This window comes from Vicugna pacos, chromosome 11, assembly GCF_048564905.1.
Source record: "Vicugna pacos chromosome 11, VicPac4, whole genome shotgun sequence".
Lineage (NCBI taxonomy): Eukaryota > Metazoa > Chordata > Mammalia > Artiodactyla > Camelidae > Vicugna > Vicugna pacos.
Window position 1 is genome coordinate 53,129,797 of NC_132997.1, and position 17,578 is coordinate 53,147,374.

General features: G+C 37.3%; 2 protein-coding genes across 21 annotated transcripts in view; one reads left to right on the plus strand and one right to left on the minus strand.

Moving 5' to 3' along the window:
• Window positions 1-234: 234 nt before the first annotated feature.
• Window positions 235-11,495, minus strand: HNRNPH3 (heterogeneous nuclear ribonucleoprotein H3). Of its 13 annotated transcripts, none has more exons than XM_072971412.1 (10): window positions 11,477-11,495; window positions 5,892-6,022; window positions 5,241-5,379; window positions 4,542-4,726; window positions 3,997-4,083; window positions 3,606-3,721; window positions 2,453-2,588; window positions 1,760-1,855; window positions 1,591-1,683; window positions 235-1,460 (listed from the first exon to the last, which is right to left on the minus strand). In XM_072971412.1, exons 2-10 carry the CDS (start codon window positions 6,001-6,003, stop codon window positions 1,384-1,386), a joined length of 1,041 nt encoding a protein of 346 aa, XP_072827513.1. In that variant the 5' UTR covers window positions 6,004-6,022; window positions 11,477-11,495; the 3' UTR covers window positions 235-1,383. The 13 variants fall into 13 exon arrangements, with proteins under 13 accessions (XP_072827513.1, XP_006212974.1, XP_006212976.1 ...); XM_006212912.4 differs by lacking the exon at window positions 11,477-11,495 and adding an exon at window positions 11,071-11,227; XM_006212914.4 differs by lacking the exon at window positions 11,477-11,495 and adding an exon at window positions 11,071-11,220 and having other exon boundaries at window positions 4,587-4,726.
• PBLD (phenazine biosynthesis like protein domain containing) overlaps window positions 10,566-17,578 on the plus strand; it is a 38,062-nt gene continuing 31,049 nt past the window's right edge. For 2 of the 8 annotated variants that reach the window (XM_072971414.1, XM_072971419.1), the window contains exons 1-2: window positions 11,317-11,523; window positions 15,342-15,380. The gene's annotated coding sequence lies outside the window, so the exon portion shown is untranslated. Of the gene's footprint in view, window positions 10,877-11,316; window positions 11,637-15,341; window positions 15,381-17,578 lie in introns of those variants that run through there. The other 6 variants (XM_006212911.4, XM_072971418.1, XM_072971417.1 and 3 more) reach the window with 5 other exon arrangements.

The window sequence follows — 17,578 nt, forward strand, 5'->3', positions numbered from 1 at the left end:
ACAGATGTTAATAGGGTAATCCTAAGAAAATAAAAACATGTCATCTTTAAGGGAGTACAGGCAGTTAAGATGAATCATTGCTCCAGTTGATAGGCCTCACTTACAGTATTACAGCTGCTTTCTCTAAATCATTCCTTAGTCACTTTGTCTAATCTTCAATTAGACATGGTGCCTTTTACCAATTTGATCTATAATCAATAACCGACACAAAGCATTCTAGGACAGACGCCATACTCTTATCTCCCACATTGTTTATTACATTAATAACATTTCTAGCAAAAAACAAGTAACAAGTTCAATAACTGAATTCACATTGACAGGTTTCATGTTGATCCATTAGCCAATTTGGAAAAAAATTGATTGAAGGGATTAAAAGTAAAAAAGCACCTTTTTTCCTTGCTACATATAATTTAACACAATGGTTCTAAAACTCCGAACATATCAGATGCAAATCCAACCGCAAGACTCTCATTTTAAGACTATGACATAGACTTGTCTTACATTTTTTTTAATCTATACAATTATTTAAAAACCGTATGCTTTAACTATTGGGCCAGAAACTGAAAATACATCAGTGAGGATTATACTCCAATACCCTTGTATTTGCACTGAATTCTTACGTCACTGAGAATCTTAACCTAGTCTAAGACACTTTGAGATAACTTTACAACTATCACTTTTTTGGAAATATTTTTTGGTACTTCAGTCAAGTGCTGAGGGGATTTATTCTAAAATCCAGGGCTAGAATTTAAACTTCCTTTTAACTTCCAACAAACACTCCTATCTGCAGGTAACACAATTATGAATATTGAGAAATCCAGATACATCTTAGATCATCATTTCAGAGCTATATTGCCTGATAAATGACATTTGAAAAATAATATAGAATTAGCTGAATTTATACTCCTGAAGCCACTAAACTCATCTTTAGGTTTTATATTTACAGTATTGTCCAGGAGAAATTCAAGAGTTACACTGTTTTCTAAGCTCTATTCCAGATGTCTGCTTAAGAACTGTAGTTTACGCAAGAGGTGAACCACTGTCCTCTAAGATTACACTATACTACTTGTAGAGCTAATAGTAAAATACATCAACCCAAATCTTATGAAAGCAGCACATCCTTAGGAGTAACTAGTATATAAAAAGTATCAACATCAGTGGTTTGAATATAAAAATTTATTTTTTTAAAGTCAAAGTATGCAACAAATAAAACCTACAGAAAACAGATTTTCCCATCACAATCTGTTGCTTTACCAAATAATATTTTGAAAACACATTCCTTCAGTCATTATAAAGTTCTTAAAATACAAAAGAAATTAAATCTGTAAGAAAGTCTAGTAGACCAGATGCTGTTGTCAGGACTTCTATGTTGGTGGTTATGCTTTAGTACATCCCACGCCATCCACCTCCACTCATGCCACCTTGCCCATAGTAACCTCCACTGCCTCCACCACCACGGCCTTAGGAAAAAAAAAAATATTAAGAACTATTTAATAGGAGATTAAAAAGACATTAAAAATAGTATCAACTTTTAAACTGTTCCACATAAGGGGACTAACACAATGAACCAGAGTAATCAAAGACACTTACCATAACCACCCAAGCCATCAGGAGTACCGTAACCTCCGCTATAATTGTTCCCCATTCCCATTCTTCCAACAGATCCATAGCCTCCTTGATTATCTTTATTAAAAAAAAAAAAAAGTTTGAGATTGATTGCTAAAGTAGATACTCAGCTTATTTTAAAAACTTTACGTACCCATTCCATCTCTGCCGTAGCCTCCCATTCCAGAACCTCCCATTCCAGAGCCGCCTCCAGGGGTAGAATTCAAGAAGAGTTCAATGTATCGATGTTCTTTAGGAAAAAAGTAATGGGGATAAAGAAATGACGGAACAAATTTACCAATAAAAGTATAAAAAGGGTGACTAGCTAATACTGAACAAGTAACAAGTGTTTGGGACCTCAGTTTATTTATTTATAAAAGGGCTGACTCAGATAGAAAACCTGCTTTTGGTATACTTTAAAAAAAAATATTTTCCAGGCCCTATCACAGAACTCAATTAGAATCTTGAGAGTAGTGTCCAGGAAAACTTAAGTACCAAGTGACCGATGTGAGACCAGATTTAGGTCAAGGATAAACTCAATGGTTTAAAAATGGATTTGATGACATGCAGGAATAACTTAACCAAGTTGATCAAATGTATAGGTTAAGACAGTATTAATTTGCAAATACAAAAGAATTTTTCCTCTTTAATAATTTAAGATCTAACAATCTGTCGAGTATTAAGAGTATGAGTTAACTCCTCAGTAGAAAGCCCCTTAGAAAGCCATTAAAAACCTAAACTTACTAGAGACTACATGGTTTCAGGTCCCAGACTGCCAAGAATTACCTATAGATCCTAGAACCTCTTATACTAGAGGAATTAAAAATGAGAAAGTAATACCACTTACGCATGTTATTCTTGTCTTTAGACATGGCAGCTACTGCATCTTCATGTGTCACAAATTCTACATCTGCTTCCCCGGTTGCTCTGCCATCAGCTCCAATATCAATATGCACTCGGATTGGATTTAGTGGTGAGAAGAACTAAATAAAACAAAACATTTACTTAACTTTCTATTTAGATTATTGAAAGCCAATTACCGTACACTTTGGTTTTATCTCATCTATTAAAACAAATGTAAAGTGATTGCTTTTAAAATAAGGTAGGCGGTATTAAATTTAAAAAGTATTTCTAAGTTAGAGAATAGTTTACCCCGTTTATAGATGAAAAAAGTCTCATTTTACTTACTGCCAAGAGTAAGCTCCCCCACTCCATTCCCAAGAAAGGTATTTCAAAATTATTGTTTGAAACATAAATAGGTCACCTGAGACTTACATGTGCAAAGAAACTGGGTGTTATGACTCAGAACAATGGAGTCTGATAAGCCTACCAACTGTATATGGACAGCTCTCAAAATATATCATTTAGTTCTAATAACAAATTAACCAGACTTAAGTGATCCTAAAACGTACCTGGAACTTAATCTAATTGAGTCCCAGTATGATCCAGAGCAAAAATTTTAAGAGCTAGATAGTAAATACTCTCAAGCTTTGTAGGCCAGTGGGTCTGTACCACAACTACTCAATGAGTGATAAATGTGACTGATTTGGGCTGAAATCTGCTGATTCTTTAACCAATTTGAAACCAATTTTAAATGAGTGATAGGAGCATCTACTCCCATATTTGCAGTTCTTCAATTTCTAATCACATGGCCTAGAAAAATCAAACCACTAAAACTTACTGACTTGTTACACATTTACAACATTTTCAGAACTTGACACAAGGGAAATAATCTTCCAGTCATCACCACTTTCTGCTGTTCAGTCATTCACCGAATTATTAACTAGACTTTATGAATGGAGTTTTACTTGCTTGAATCGTATGTAGGTTGGCACACAATGGACATAAATTCATCAACTACTGATAAGGACACGTATTTTCAAATTAAAAGGACTTCTGACATTAAAACTAAAAAGAAAAAGATGAGTACATTAACAGTGCCTCAAAATTTAGGTACCAGGATTACATGATACCAGTAATAAATTACTAAAATTACTTACATTAGCAATGTCATTTTCAGTTGCCCGAAAAGGTAGTCCTCTCATATGTACAAAATGACCACCATGAAAACCTGAACTTGCATCGCCAGCTCCACCATAGCCATGTCCTCCCATACCTAGAGTATAAAATTTCCAGATTATTTCTTCCCTATACGCACCTTTTCCTATTTACCTTTTCTCTAACAGCTAAGAAATCTTAATACTTACAGTTGTTCTAAACATCAAATGGAGAATTTCCCTTTAAGTATACAACTGTGTAAAGCCCTATGTAGGAATGCACTGAAATATGCCTGAGTTGACTTCTGTATACAAGTCACCCATATTACCACTAAGTGCATGTAAAGTACTAAAATTCACCTTAAAATGACTGTGTCTTTAATATTTATTTTACCTCTTCCATCTCTCATTCTGTCATCAAAGCCATCATTTCCATAGCCGTAATTATTATAGCCACCATAGTCATCAAAACCTCCATAACCTGTAGAATTTAAGGAGAAATACAAGAATATACTCTCAGGAGACAAATTTTATAATGTACTTTTACAAAAGCACGTTTTGAGGCAAGTAATCTGGTTAAACTTATTATTACTAGTTTGTAACTCCCAACTTAGTGTATATAGAAAAAAGCAGTTAATAGTTGGTGGAAATAAAAAATCTGAAAAGTATACATTTAGACATCAAAACTAATTTTCATCCTGGTGCCAAATAAAAGGTCAAAATTTGCCAGTATCTTTTAAAAATTTCAGTGTCAAGTCATCTAGGTGACAATATGTGCATCAGTCAAGTCCCATAGCTGGCCATGGGAATCCATATTTTCATGAACAGGTTTTAAAACCTAGTAGGTACTGAAATTACTGCCATTTCTGTATTTCTTGACAAAGTGTCAGGAACATTAAGAAAATGACAACAGAACCTTTGTTCATTAGATACACATACCACCATCATATCCATCACCTCCTCGTCGCATTCTGTCATACATACTTCCACGCCCAGCTCCATAATAACCCCCTCTTCCTCCTATTGGTCTATCATATGGTCCTGGTCGCTGGCCCAGCAATCTTCTTGGCGGATCATAAAATCCTTTGATTTCACTTCTGCTACTTCTGAAGATCTCAATATACCTATTTGAAAATGGTTTAAGGTACAGGTTTCAGCATAAATGTACTAGAGTAAATAAAATACTGGGCAAAATGCAGTTTTTCTACATCTAGATATAACCCAATTTAAATTGCCTAAATACACTGTAAGTTAACATTGTTTACACCTACAAACTTAAATAATTAATATTTAAGTTTTGCATAGACAAATTAGTCATTTGAAAACAATTCACAAAATACATAATTTTAGCTTGTTTCCTTTAGTACATGATAGGTGTTTAGAGAAAATAGTTGATTATACAAAAGCATTTATCAAAAATATCCTACAGAAAAATGGAAACAATCTAATTTTAATTTAAGCAAACTATTAGCATTAATTCCCCACCCAAATCTGTAGTTTCCAAGTTAAATTTAGATAATTATCAATTCTTTTAAACTACCCCAGAAAAATGTTATTGTTACCCCCCCATTTAAGCAATAGTGACCCACAACCCCCAAAAATAAAAATTTAACACCATCCCAAACTCTCCATCCCCACCTGTGCCCTATTCTTTCCTTGTGTTTCCCCAGAGCATTTTCTGCTATCTCCTTTGAAGCAAACTGCACGAAGGCCTCCCCTGTGCTTCTCCCCTGGTAGTCCATCGTCAATGTTATCCCATTTGGCACGATTTCCAACCCTTTAACCCAAGGACAAATAACCCCATCAAGGGGAACAGTGTTAAAGGCTGAAACATTCCCATCTGAATCAAATATTTAAAACAAGTCTAAACAAAACAAAACAAAAAAAAAAGCTTAGTTTTCCCAACACCCCATCATACAAAAGGAAGATTTTTTCAAATATTATTGGAATACATAATTTTTTTTGCAACCAATGTCTTTTAAAATTACACACACTCTAAAAACCCACCTAATAATACATGGAAAAAAATCAAATTTAACTATGCTCCATATGCTAATAAATGACTTCATCACATAATTACTCTCAATTAAGTTTATCATATATTAGGTTTTTACACATTCTACACATTCTGTACTGAATATTAACTGGAGCATATTGTATAACTTAATACATTAACCAAGATATACTCAAATCAGAAAGTCCCCCAAACAAATGAGTTTTACAAATCAAAAACCAAGTAACAAATATAAAATTAAAGTACTACTAAACTTTGACTAATACTAGAGGTACCTTGAAAGAACTGAACTATTTCCTCTTTGCTGCAACCAAATGGTAGTCCACGAAGTCGTACTGTCCCATCACTAGCGTCATTTGGACCATTATGTTTCATAACCCAATCCATCTCAATACCGATTTAAATGCTATAAAAGATAAACAAGCACATAAAGCAGTCAATCAAAATACACTCTTGTCAGAGGTACTGAAGAAACACCTCTCAGTGGTGCACAACAGGAAATGTAACATATGGTTCAGTGACTCTGGTAACAATGCCACAGCACAATAACTTTCTATTTTGGAATAGGCAAAAAACTGGGAAAAGGCAGTGAAATCTGACCCCCTCCCCACCTAAAGTACTGAATTTCTAAGGATCAAATACTATATATTGTCTAATTTTAAGAAAACTTACATAATCCCACTATCGGTCTTCAAATTCTTATTTCTTGACCCTGTCGATCTTAATGTCCACTCTAACCTCTTCCTCATCTCAAGTTTCCACTCACATTTTTCAGGTTTTATAACTCACTTGAACGGTTATGCAAATCCTTTAAAACTTAATTACTCAACAGTTGCACATAATACCACCACACATTCACAGCAAGAACCTAAGTCAAAAGTACAACGTGTACGTCTTTGATGTTGGAAAAGTGGTATTACAAGTCTAAAGTTTTCAGATGCACTATTATTCTGAACACATTAAATTGTTTTTGAAGGGAGAAAAGTTCCTATTTATTTTAAATCTGATTTAAACACTCCCAAAAAAGCAAGTTTTAAAATTACAAAGTTAATTAGGTTGAATCTTAAAATTGAGATAAAAGGGCATTCAAAAGTGAATGCCTTCTAATTTAAGTATCAGTGTGTGTTTTTTTTTAATCTACCCATCTGGAAATTATTGAAGATAGTATATTAACCATTATTACTTTAATTTTAAACATTTTAAAAAAGGTATGCATTTTCACATTAAAGTATTAAAGAGTACAAGCCCTCCTTTCCCTCCAAAAAGAACCATTCACCAAACCTCCTTCCAAAGAACAACCACCGTTTCTTTTAAAATTCCAGAACATTTTCAAGAGGTTAATGCAGAAGTCCTTCAGCTGCAGAAACTTACCAGACCATACAAATTTCTCTATGCAGCTGTAGGAATCCTACTCACCTGAATATTTCAAACCTTTCCCTCACCACTTCCTCCGCTGTAAACAAAACAATTGTTCACTTGACTCCTTTAAAGCTTGAGGATTGTACTTCATATAAACAATATTCACTAATGTTTAACTTCACGCAATCTACCTATCAGCGTAACTTATGGGTAGCATCTGCAAAGAGTAAAATTTTTTCCTAGAACCCATGCGTTTAAAATAAGCTAATGTAGAAGTTATCTAAATCTGGTTATTAATCAATTACCTCTGCATATGAATCACCTTTGGTATTTGTCTTGCCGGTTTTTTAAAGCAACCCTAAGGGCCACTCTAGACACATATGTTCAAAATAGTAAGAAAGGAAATTCTTATCTGACATTAACAATTAATCCTTATGCACACAAATAACTAATATGAACTTTTAATAGAAAGGAAATTGAGTCTGAATTTCTAGTCTGCTACTCACCAGCTACTTAGTTTAAGCAAACTACTTAAACTGTGCATTCAACTGTAAAATGTAGCAGCGGTACTTAGTAGCACTGGACTGTTTAAGAATGGTTCACAGTACTTGGTCTGCAACATGGTATTCATTCAATGGCAGCCACTCTTACTGGATTTTAAGGGGCCCTGTAAAACTGATGAAATAAACTACAAACTAACGGAAACTTAAAGGACGGGAAACTTCTGAATCTTGAAAGAAAGTAAGGACTGTTATAACAAGTCTTTTTCAAAGTCAACAAAGGCTTAAGTTTTCAAGTGTCCTTAGAAATTCTCTAAAGCACAGAGAGGAAAAAAAGGGTCTGAAAAATGTTTACTAGGATACATAGTAGCTAGACAATTTTTTTTAAAAAAGTTCTAGAGTAGCCTGGAAAATAGGCTTTGGGAAAGAGGTTAACATCTTTATCACTTTCTTAAAAAAAATTTTTTTAGGGGGAGGGTATAGCTCAAGTGGTAGAGTGCATGCTTAGCATACACAAGGTTCTGGGTTCAATCCCCAGTACCTTCTCTAAAAATAAATATGTAAGTAAACCTAATCACCTCCTCCCAAAAAAACAAAAATAAAAAATTTTTTAAATCATAGCACCAACTTAAGAAATAACTGTTTTCTATAATGGGTGACTTAGGAACAGAAGAGGAAAAAGTGCAGAGGATTTAACCTCAAATGTTAACTTCCTCATGAAAAATTTAAGAACTTTGCAAAGTCAATCTGATCTGTTGTGAAGACCTTAGATGTGGTGCTTCGTGTCATTTAGAGCGTTTTTCAATATAAAGACACCATTAGGAACAAATACCAGAAAAAGATGGAAATTAACTTATAACTTATCTTCACTATAAATCTTAGCACTTTCCAAGAAATACTGCAAGCAAACTATTTTGATTTTGGGGTCAGCCTGTACCACTAAGACCTGTGCAGTTTATAAAAAAAAAAAAAACCAAATTGTTAATACAAATTTAAATTGGGGATAAGTTAACCAGATTCAAAAGATAAACTATTTTATGGGGTGACTCTCCATCGCATGTGTATGAAGAGTACAAAATAAAGACAAGCCACTCTTACCTCTTCAAAACTCAATTTGGGCCTAGAATTTTATTTACAAAACAAAACCAAGACAAACTAAAGGCATAAAAAATACAATCTTCCCTAATACCTTAATAAAGCGGTCTCAGAAACTACCTAAATAGCATTTACTAATTATTCAGGATAATCTATCTCAATCTTTCTTTAAATGTCATGGCTAATCACAAGTATGCTTTAAGAATTCCTAGTGTTAGCACCAATTAAAACACCAGCAGTTGAAATATTAGGTAATTTAGTCAGTTCTATGAGATTTTAAATATAATCTCCTGAACATAAGTGAAAGAAGCCAGTCACAAAAGACCAAATATTTTATCATTTTAAATGGGTCAAGTTTACAGTATGTGAACTTTTACCTTTATCTCAAAGCTGTTAAGAAAAAGCATCTAATTAAGGCCAAATAAAATTTCTTTATAACAGAGGCACATGCTATCTTCTCAAGTATAATAAAGGGCTTGATACATTAATAAATAACTTTCTAAATGATGGCCCATTGCTGCTCAAAAAAAAAGGAACTTGAAATTCTGGCCCCAAAGTGATGCTGAGATGTTTAATTAAAATGGAAATTTTACATCACTCCCCTTTCATGTGCTTGCCCCTTAATTTTAAATAAAAACAATGTAAACACACCACCACTACCTAAGGGCTGAGGTCTCAAATTACTTGTTCTTTTTCTAGAATAAGTTACCACCCACTGCAGTCCAGCCACTTGTTTACCAAAGTAAGGACACCGCCCCCCTCCAAAAGTTTAATAAAAACAAAGGCAATTAGATTGCTTTCCAGATTATAATGGAGATGAAAGAGGACAGGAAAAAAGGTTTCCAGGGTAATCTAATCAGGGAAAAGTTTACATCATATCGTACATAGGAAACTGGCCTGTCTTTTCAAAGTCCACTAGAATCACAGAACATCTTCAACAAGAATAGAAAGTTTTTTGTTTGTAAAGCTGGAAAAATAGATAATAGACTTGTTATAAAAATTCATATGCATTGTTGAAAATTTTCTCCTGACTTGCCCGTCCCTTTTGTATGGTCTTCAGAGAAAATTACAGACCCAGTTCCCCAATGTTCTAAGGACCAAAAATCACCACTCCATCACATGACTGGGCTTGTAGTTAGTCTTTCTGTTGAGTAGGCTTATTTTTTTGGTCAAAATGTTACTACGGTCCTATACCAAATAAAAAACATGCTTAGCTACCAAAAGAAAATAAACACCAAGTCTATTTTGAAGTACTTCTACAGTCTTATCGCCAAAACTCTTGGAGATTAACTGCTGAAAGACAGTAATTCAATTCCTATACACACATATTTGACATCACTGGCTGTGTTTTAAGAACTTTCCCAAAGAATAAAACTCATACTTAAATTCTAACCCAGTATCTGCCAAACCACACAAAACGATTGCTAAATCACCCCACCCCCACCCAAAGGTTCAAAAAGCCGTATCATAGTTCACTGGACCCAGACGACCTATTTGAACTAAGCCCATTACACATTCCTAGTTGATGTCACATGCTTTTCTGCTCACAAAACAATTAACCACAGACTCTTTCAATACGTTTAAGGTAAGTGGAAAAAAACCCTTGGAAAATGAGTACGTACTCTTTTCGAAGTTCCAAATCTGGAATATAAGGGCCGGCTAAGCGTCCTTTATTCCTCCCCGCAGACTTTCGTTTATCTAGCTGCCCTAGAGACCAGAAAGCTAGGGGAGAGTACGCCCCTTCCCCCCTCCCCGTCCAGCAGCCGAGACTGGCTTAAAACCTTCGCCACCGGGCGGCGGAATTACAAAGGAGGCCGCCTGCCTCCTTTGTCCTGGATTTGGCAGTTCAGCGCCTTCGTCGCCATTGGCTTTCCTCCCCCAGCTCCAGCCTCTCTCATCTTGGGAATCTGCGTCAGAAGTCACTCGCAGTCCCGCCAGCCCAGGTAGCCCAGCCGAGACTGCGGAGGAAGGGAGGCCGCGGTGGGAGACCAGGACCATCCGGCGCCATTTCCATCGGGAGCGCGCCCGACGGCCCAGATCCTCCCCCAACCCAAGTGCCCAGCCTTTCCCTGGTCGCTTCCTTCCCCACCCTCGTCCCTTCCACGGCGCTTCAACCACCCCCCCGTCTTCTGAATCAGTTTTTGGAAGCTGAAGGGCAGATAATAGCAAGAGAGGAGAAGGGCGGGAAGCCGAGGTGCCCGCGCTACCGTACCCAAAATGGCGGAGGCCAAACCAGAAGGGAAAAGAGGGGAAGTGCTGGATACTCCCACTTCGGGCCTCGGCTTCGTCCTCTGAATTCCACCTGAGTAAGTCCTCCCCCGGGCACGCCGCCCTCCTTGAAGTGGGAGATCGCCTAGGAGGCGCAGCCTGGCCGCCTCCGAGCGGCGACCTCCACACTTCCCCCCACCCCACCCCCTCCCCTCCCAGTCTCTTTTTCGTCCTTCTCCCGACTCCGCTTTCAAAACCACCAGCCCAACCTACCCCCTTTTACTTCAGATACCCTGTCGGGCGACAGAAACGCCGACTCCGGTGCTCGCGGGGTCCGGCCGTGAGGAAGAAGTCGCCCGCCTCGTGTAGCGCTCCCACAACGGTTCTCCCAACCGTCTCCGGCGGTGGCAACCGCTAAGGGAGCTGCGCAGCAGAACGACTGACTTGGGGGGATGGGAGAGAGCGAACGAGAAGGAGGGGGTGGAGCGAGAGCAAGGAAGACTGGCCGGCCCCACCCACTCTCGCGAGACAAGAGAGTCAGTCCCGCCTTGGGCGGCAAGAAGTGCGCTTGCGCGTTGGTGGGATGCCCCGTTGTTGGGGAGAGGTGGAGAAAAGTGGGGTTTAGTCCAGTTGGAGAAAAAAGCTGCGAACTCCGCCTTCCTTGCTTACCAGAAAAACGCCAGATTCTCAGAACCCACCTTTCTGCTCTCGAGGAGGACGTGAAGTAGCAGTAGTAGTCCTGCCTGTGAGTGTTGTAGACACTGTGGTGTCGGGGTTTGGAAAAAGTTCCTCAGTGTTCTGCTGCACCAAGAACCAATTCCGTAAAGGCCCCGCCCTCACACTGGCGTCACCTGCGTGGTAAGGGCGCCACGTGGTTCGGCCGCCGGACTCGGGGAGGACTTTTCTTGTCCACCATGTTTGCATTATGAAGTAAAAATAATAGTGTTTCTCTACTGGAACGATAGAAAAGTGCCCGCCAGGCCCTGGGTTGGGGCTCTTTTCCCAGGCCTTGGCGCTGCTGGCCTAGCTGCCCCACAGTGGGCTTCGTTTGGGGCGGGGGCCTGGGGCTCATGGTTAAGTTTCCTTGTAAGTCGCTCCTGGCTTCCTCCTCTCGCCTTCGCGTTCTCTCTTGGGTTTAATCTCTCCCACTTTGTAATCTTAGTGAACCATCAGCCGCTCGCGGCCAACTTCGGGTTGTTTTCAAAGTAGTGTATGCATCCTTGTGCGTACAAGTGACACCTAGTACTTTCTGGTTCTGCTGTCATACCACCACGGTTCCTAGTGGCACCTTTTGGGGGAAAAAACAAGCAAACCGAATTTCTGTAAAAACGGTGGCAGGCAGTCGTGGTTCAGACATAAATGCAAGTTAAAGTGCAAAGGTGGGAACGTATATCAAGTGGAGAGCGAGGGATGAGTTTGAACTCACGGCTGTTCCCGTAGGTTGTAAATGTGAACGAAATCTGTACACCTTTAATGCTCAGCCAAAGACTTTACTCCAGTCACTGAAAAGCCCATCGAAGGTGAGATGAGGGGACGCAAGAGGTATTAGTAGTGGAAAAACGAGTAATTTTTCCTCCATGAGGTCTTCAGTTTGTAGAGTGGAGACAGGAGGCCAGTTTTCCATCATATAATGAAAACTTCCATTTCGTGGCTTTAATTCATCCTCAGACCTGTTTAAGACAAGTGTAGAACAGTAAGAATGGGCTAGGTTATCGTGCCCTACTGTCTTTCTTGAGCCCACTCCCTCAAAATACGCCTCAAAGTGGGTAGAAGGGATAGTGTGGTCATCATTACAAGACACAGAAACAAAAGGATAATGTAGTAACAGCTCACAGTCGAGAGCTTGCCTGAGCTAGGTGCTGTGCTCAATTCACTGACTCTTATTAACCCTGAAAAATAATTGTTACTAGCCCCGTTTTACAGATGGGATGCCTGAGTTCTAGAGAAATGAAAAAAGTTGCCCAAGGTCACACACCTAGTGGCAAAAGCTAGGATTTAAACTCAAATGGTTTCACTCTAGGGGTAGCTGGGGTCTTAAAGCGCTAAGGACCTACCTGGGGTTGTAAATAATTTAACGGAACAAACATCGTTTTAGGCAAATTGAAGTTAACTTCCCCTAACACTGGAGTTGCCATCTCGGGAGACCTGCAAGTTAACAGTTTATCTACTGGAAACTTTAGAACAAGCCTGAAACGTGATGTCTTGGTGTCACTGACACTGTGAGCTCCACCCCCCCAACCCCCTTTTCTTTTTTTTAAATAATTGCTGTTTTAGTAGGACTCCAAGCTCCCACGCTTCAGATGGAGTTCTTCCCTGGATTCAAATTACGTTACTACTTTACCCTTTCAGTCTTTCAGCCTGATTTGGTAGGTGGAATTCTGTAATCCCTTTCACCCCTTGCCTGAATTCAAACAATCTGTTTACTGCCTGATTGAGTCTGGCATTCACTCCACATGCTTTTTATGGTTATGGGCCACAATCCTAAAATCATTCTAGTGACTTTTCACCACCAAACTGCAATGTTTTCTTTCTTTTCTCTTTTTTTTCTTTTTTTGGCCACAATTTCCTTGTATTGGGCACTCTGCTGTTTGCCAGTATGAATACTTGGAAGGAACTTGAGATTAGCACATGCATTCCTTTTGCTTTTTTATTGCTACAGCAAGTAGGAAGTTTTGAGTTTAAAAAAGTACACTATATTATTATCTAGGGGCAAACCTAATTTTTATTTGGCTTTCTATTTTATTACTTTTCTACCCCTGCAAAAAACCGTCTATCAACTATTTACATTTACAAGTTGAATACTGTAAGGCTTGGTGAGATTGGTTCACCACTGCTCCATTGATCCCTACAGAATTGTTTCCAGATTGGTTTCTTTGAAATTGTTTCCATAGAGATGGTTGGAACTAAGGACTCCCAGCTGCTTTGGGGATTTTCTTTTCTCTTTGTCTTCCTTTCAGTCATTTCAGCTTTCCTATTAGTATAGAGATCAAAGGGTCCTTGGAGAGAATCTTGTTAGAGGCCATGATGAGAGAAAAGATAAAAAAGGAGAAGGAAATAGAAGTACCCACACCACCCAGAAGAAAACAAGACAATGAACACGTGATCCTGTATTACACCACCAGGATGAAGAGAAAAGGAAAATTCCATGCAGAGCCAGAAAGAGAAAGAAAGGGAAATTGAAAGACATTGCACTCTTCTTGGGGAGGGAAGGCAGATTCACTAAAAATTGGTTAAGATAGTTGCTCACATACCCACAATGGCATTCTGAAGTAACATTTAAACTGGATTATCATAATCTTGCTGTCTACAGGAAAAGCAAATAAGCTAAAAATGTAACAAATCTACAAATAAGTTTCTAGGACTGTGTGTAACTAGGGTAGTTAATACCTTTTGAACACAATCTGTCTTAAGTTTTGTGAAGTTTAATGAAGTTTTCATTTTATTTAAAAATTTTTCTCCTTACTAAAAATACAGTAGAGGTTTATTCACCAAGCACACATTTTATTGATTATTTAAATGACTAATATACTTACACAAATTTTTCAAATAACTCTTCCTAAATTTGATTCATTTAGCCTTATTCCTCTTTCTGAAGGGTAATGGCTCACTTTTGTAAATTTTTTTTCAACCTGTTTTGACACCTACCAGTTTTTTGATCCTAAGGCAATTAACTTTCCTGAACCTCAGTTTCTTAATCTTTAAAATGAGTTGTTGTATTGTTATATAGGGTAGAGACTAGCAGTTGAAATAATAATTCCAGTCCCATCCTGTTCCATGTATGTTTGTCATGTCATTAATAAATATGGTTCCTGCTGTTAAACTCAATTTCAACAGTGAATTTAATAGAATTTTTTTTTTTTGGTAAGTACAATGTCCTAAGCACTGTGTTGGGGGACAGAAAATTATTTCAGGGAAGTATGTGAAATCATATGAATACCAAGTATCATCTGTGGACAGAATAGTAATATTTCACATATAATATACTACTGTATTCCCAGTATATATAGGCAGATATGGTTGCTGTTAATGAAATGGAAATTGATTTGGGGGCATTACTGAATTCCTAGCAATTCAGTATATGTTTCAGTCCACAGAAAATAAAGTACATAATGTGAAGTTGTCCCTGACTTTCAGAAGCATATAGATACATTCCATTAAATAGACAAATTATATTAAACCATAGCAAGTGATCAAATAGGGTGAGCAGAGGGCATTTGGTGGAACAAGAATAGAACCATTAGCTCTACCTGGGGTTCAGGGAATGCTCTCTCAAGGAGATAATTCCTGAGCTAAAAGTTGAAGGATAAGTAAAATTTAGCTGGGCTATGAAAGATAGAAAGGCATTACTCATGCAAGTCAATAGCAAAAAACCAAACAACCCAATCAAAAAATGGGCAGGAAACCTAAACAGATATTTCTCCAATGAAGACACTGTGGAAATTTGGGGAGATAGTCTCAGGCTAGGTGTATTTGCTGTAAAGACTGGAATGAGAATTTATTAACTTACAATGAGGAATATAACTATCAAACAGATAAAATACAACTTGTCCCTGTGTTTTCCAGGGGGTGCTTCCGAGTATTACAAAAAGTATACTTTACGAGGTAAGTACTAGGGATGTAATATACAGCATGATGACTATAGTTAATATTAGTATATTATATACATGAAAGATGTTAAGAGAGTAAATCCTTAGAGTTCTTATCACAAGGAAAATTTTCTTTTTTTGCTTTCTCTTTTTATTGTATTTATAAGAGGTGATGGATGCTAACTAAACTTACTGCAGTAATCATTTCAGAATATATGTAAGTCAAACCATTATGCTGTATACCTTAAACTTACACAATAACATATGTCAATTATATCTCAATAAAACTAGGGGAAAAATTATATTGTATTAGCTATTATTGCTGCCAACAAATTACCCTAAAATTTAACAGCTTAAAACAACAAATTTTAATTATTTCATAGTTTGTATGGATCTGAAATCTAGGAGCAGCTTAGTTGAGCTCTGGTTCAGGGTCTCTTACAAAGTTGGCAATCAAAGGTCTTTTCTCAAGGCTCAACTGCTGGAGGATCTACTTCCAAGCTCCCTTACATGGTTATTTACAGGCTTCAGATCCCCCCCCCCTTTTTTTTTGAATGATTAAAAAATTTCAGAATAGTTATAGTTCACTACTGCATTACTTATTTTGTGACTCAAATTGTTCTTGCTTAGGCTACTGAGAGACCTTTCAGGCTGGCTCCTGTATCCTTTGACATGCACCTATCCTTTTTATTTTTCAGACAGCCTTACTTTCTGGTACTAGAAATCCAAATAGTATGTGTGTAGAGAGATAGTCTTTTTCTCTAAAGCTCTGTAAACCCAGTTTTCCCTATTAATTTCAAGATAGAGCAAGACTCTACCAGTGCTTTACAAAAAGATTGATAAGTGTCTGTTGTGAGTCTGTCCAAAAATTCAAAATTCAAAATACATAATACAGTTGGATAGTCAAATACATCTCCATTATAGAACAGAAGAAAAAGCCTAACCAGTTTTTGACATATGAAAGGGTTTTACCGCTGCAGAGTTCTGAATCATGCTTTTCTTACTTAGAAAGGATCATAACATCAACTTAAAATCTATTTTCTGCAATCCTCTCTAGTTCCTTGAACTACTTAAGAGAGCAAGAATGTGGGGTTTATTTTCAGGTAGTCAAAGTATTTTTTTTAATTTGGTTGGTAATATATGTATTTACATGCAATATAATGTGTATGTGCAGTCAAACTGTAATAATTCTACCTAATAAAACTGAAACAGGGAAAAAAATGGTTGATAAATGGTAAGTCATGATGATAAAACGAGAACTCTAAACATCAATAGAAAAGTTAAAAATTTCCAAAACTGCATATTTGAACATAAATGTAGTTGAATTCAGAACTAGTCTATAAGTATTTTAACAACGGTAGTGTTTCAGAGCTTCTATTAAATCTAGGAAACATGAATAAAAGTAAACACAAAGTAGTTGAGTGCCATATGTATAAAATCTTAGTAGCTAAATGGAACTAATTAAAAAATAAATATTGTTCCAAATTTTGATTTAAAACTTGTTTTATTTATAATTTGTAATTCTTTTTTTACTTACTTTCTTTTCACCAGCAAGTAGATACTGTTCATGTACACTTTGAATGTTAGTCAACGCTATTACTGAGTATTCACATTTCTTTTTTTTTTTTTAAAGAAAGGAAAACTGCCACATGCAGCACCTCCTTTGGATGTGTCTGGAGTCTTGGAAACTTGACTACCCTAAGTACTCCTACAAATAGACCTTGAGAGCTTGTTTGGAGGTTCTAGCAGGGCAACGCAGCTACTCGTATACCCTTTGAGTATTCACATTTTCAAAGAACTGGTATTTATTAATCAGTAGCCATGTTTTGAGGCAGCAGTCATAAGCAAAAGTTAAGTGGGTTATTTTATACTAATGGCTACAGAATAACAGGAATCAACTTTCTGTTGTCTGTAGCCACAGGAGACTGTAAACAAACTAAGACTGTTACAGAGGGACAAATAAGCACCCATATTCCCAGGCACACCCATGCTCAGTTTTAATGACTAAGCTATTTAAACAAGGGAGGTTTATGATTTCCCTACATTTACATGGTAAATGGAAATAAGGTTAGAATTCAGAGAAGTGTCTAGGTGTTCTCAAAAACTAACCTGATGGACCTCTGGGGAAGGTTGGTGGGACAGGGAATTGCCAAATGGGATTTTAGATTTTAATGTACTCTTACTGTTTATAAAAAGATTATATTCAGCCTGGCT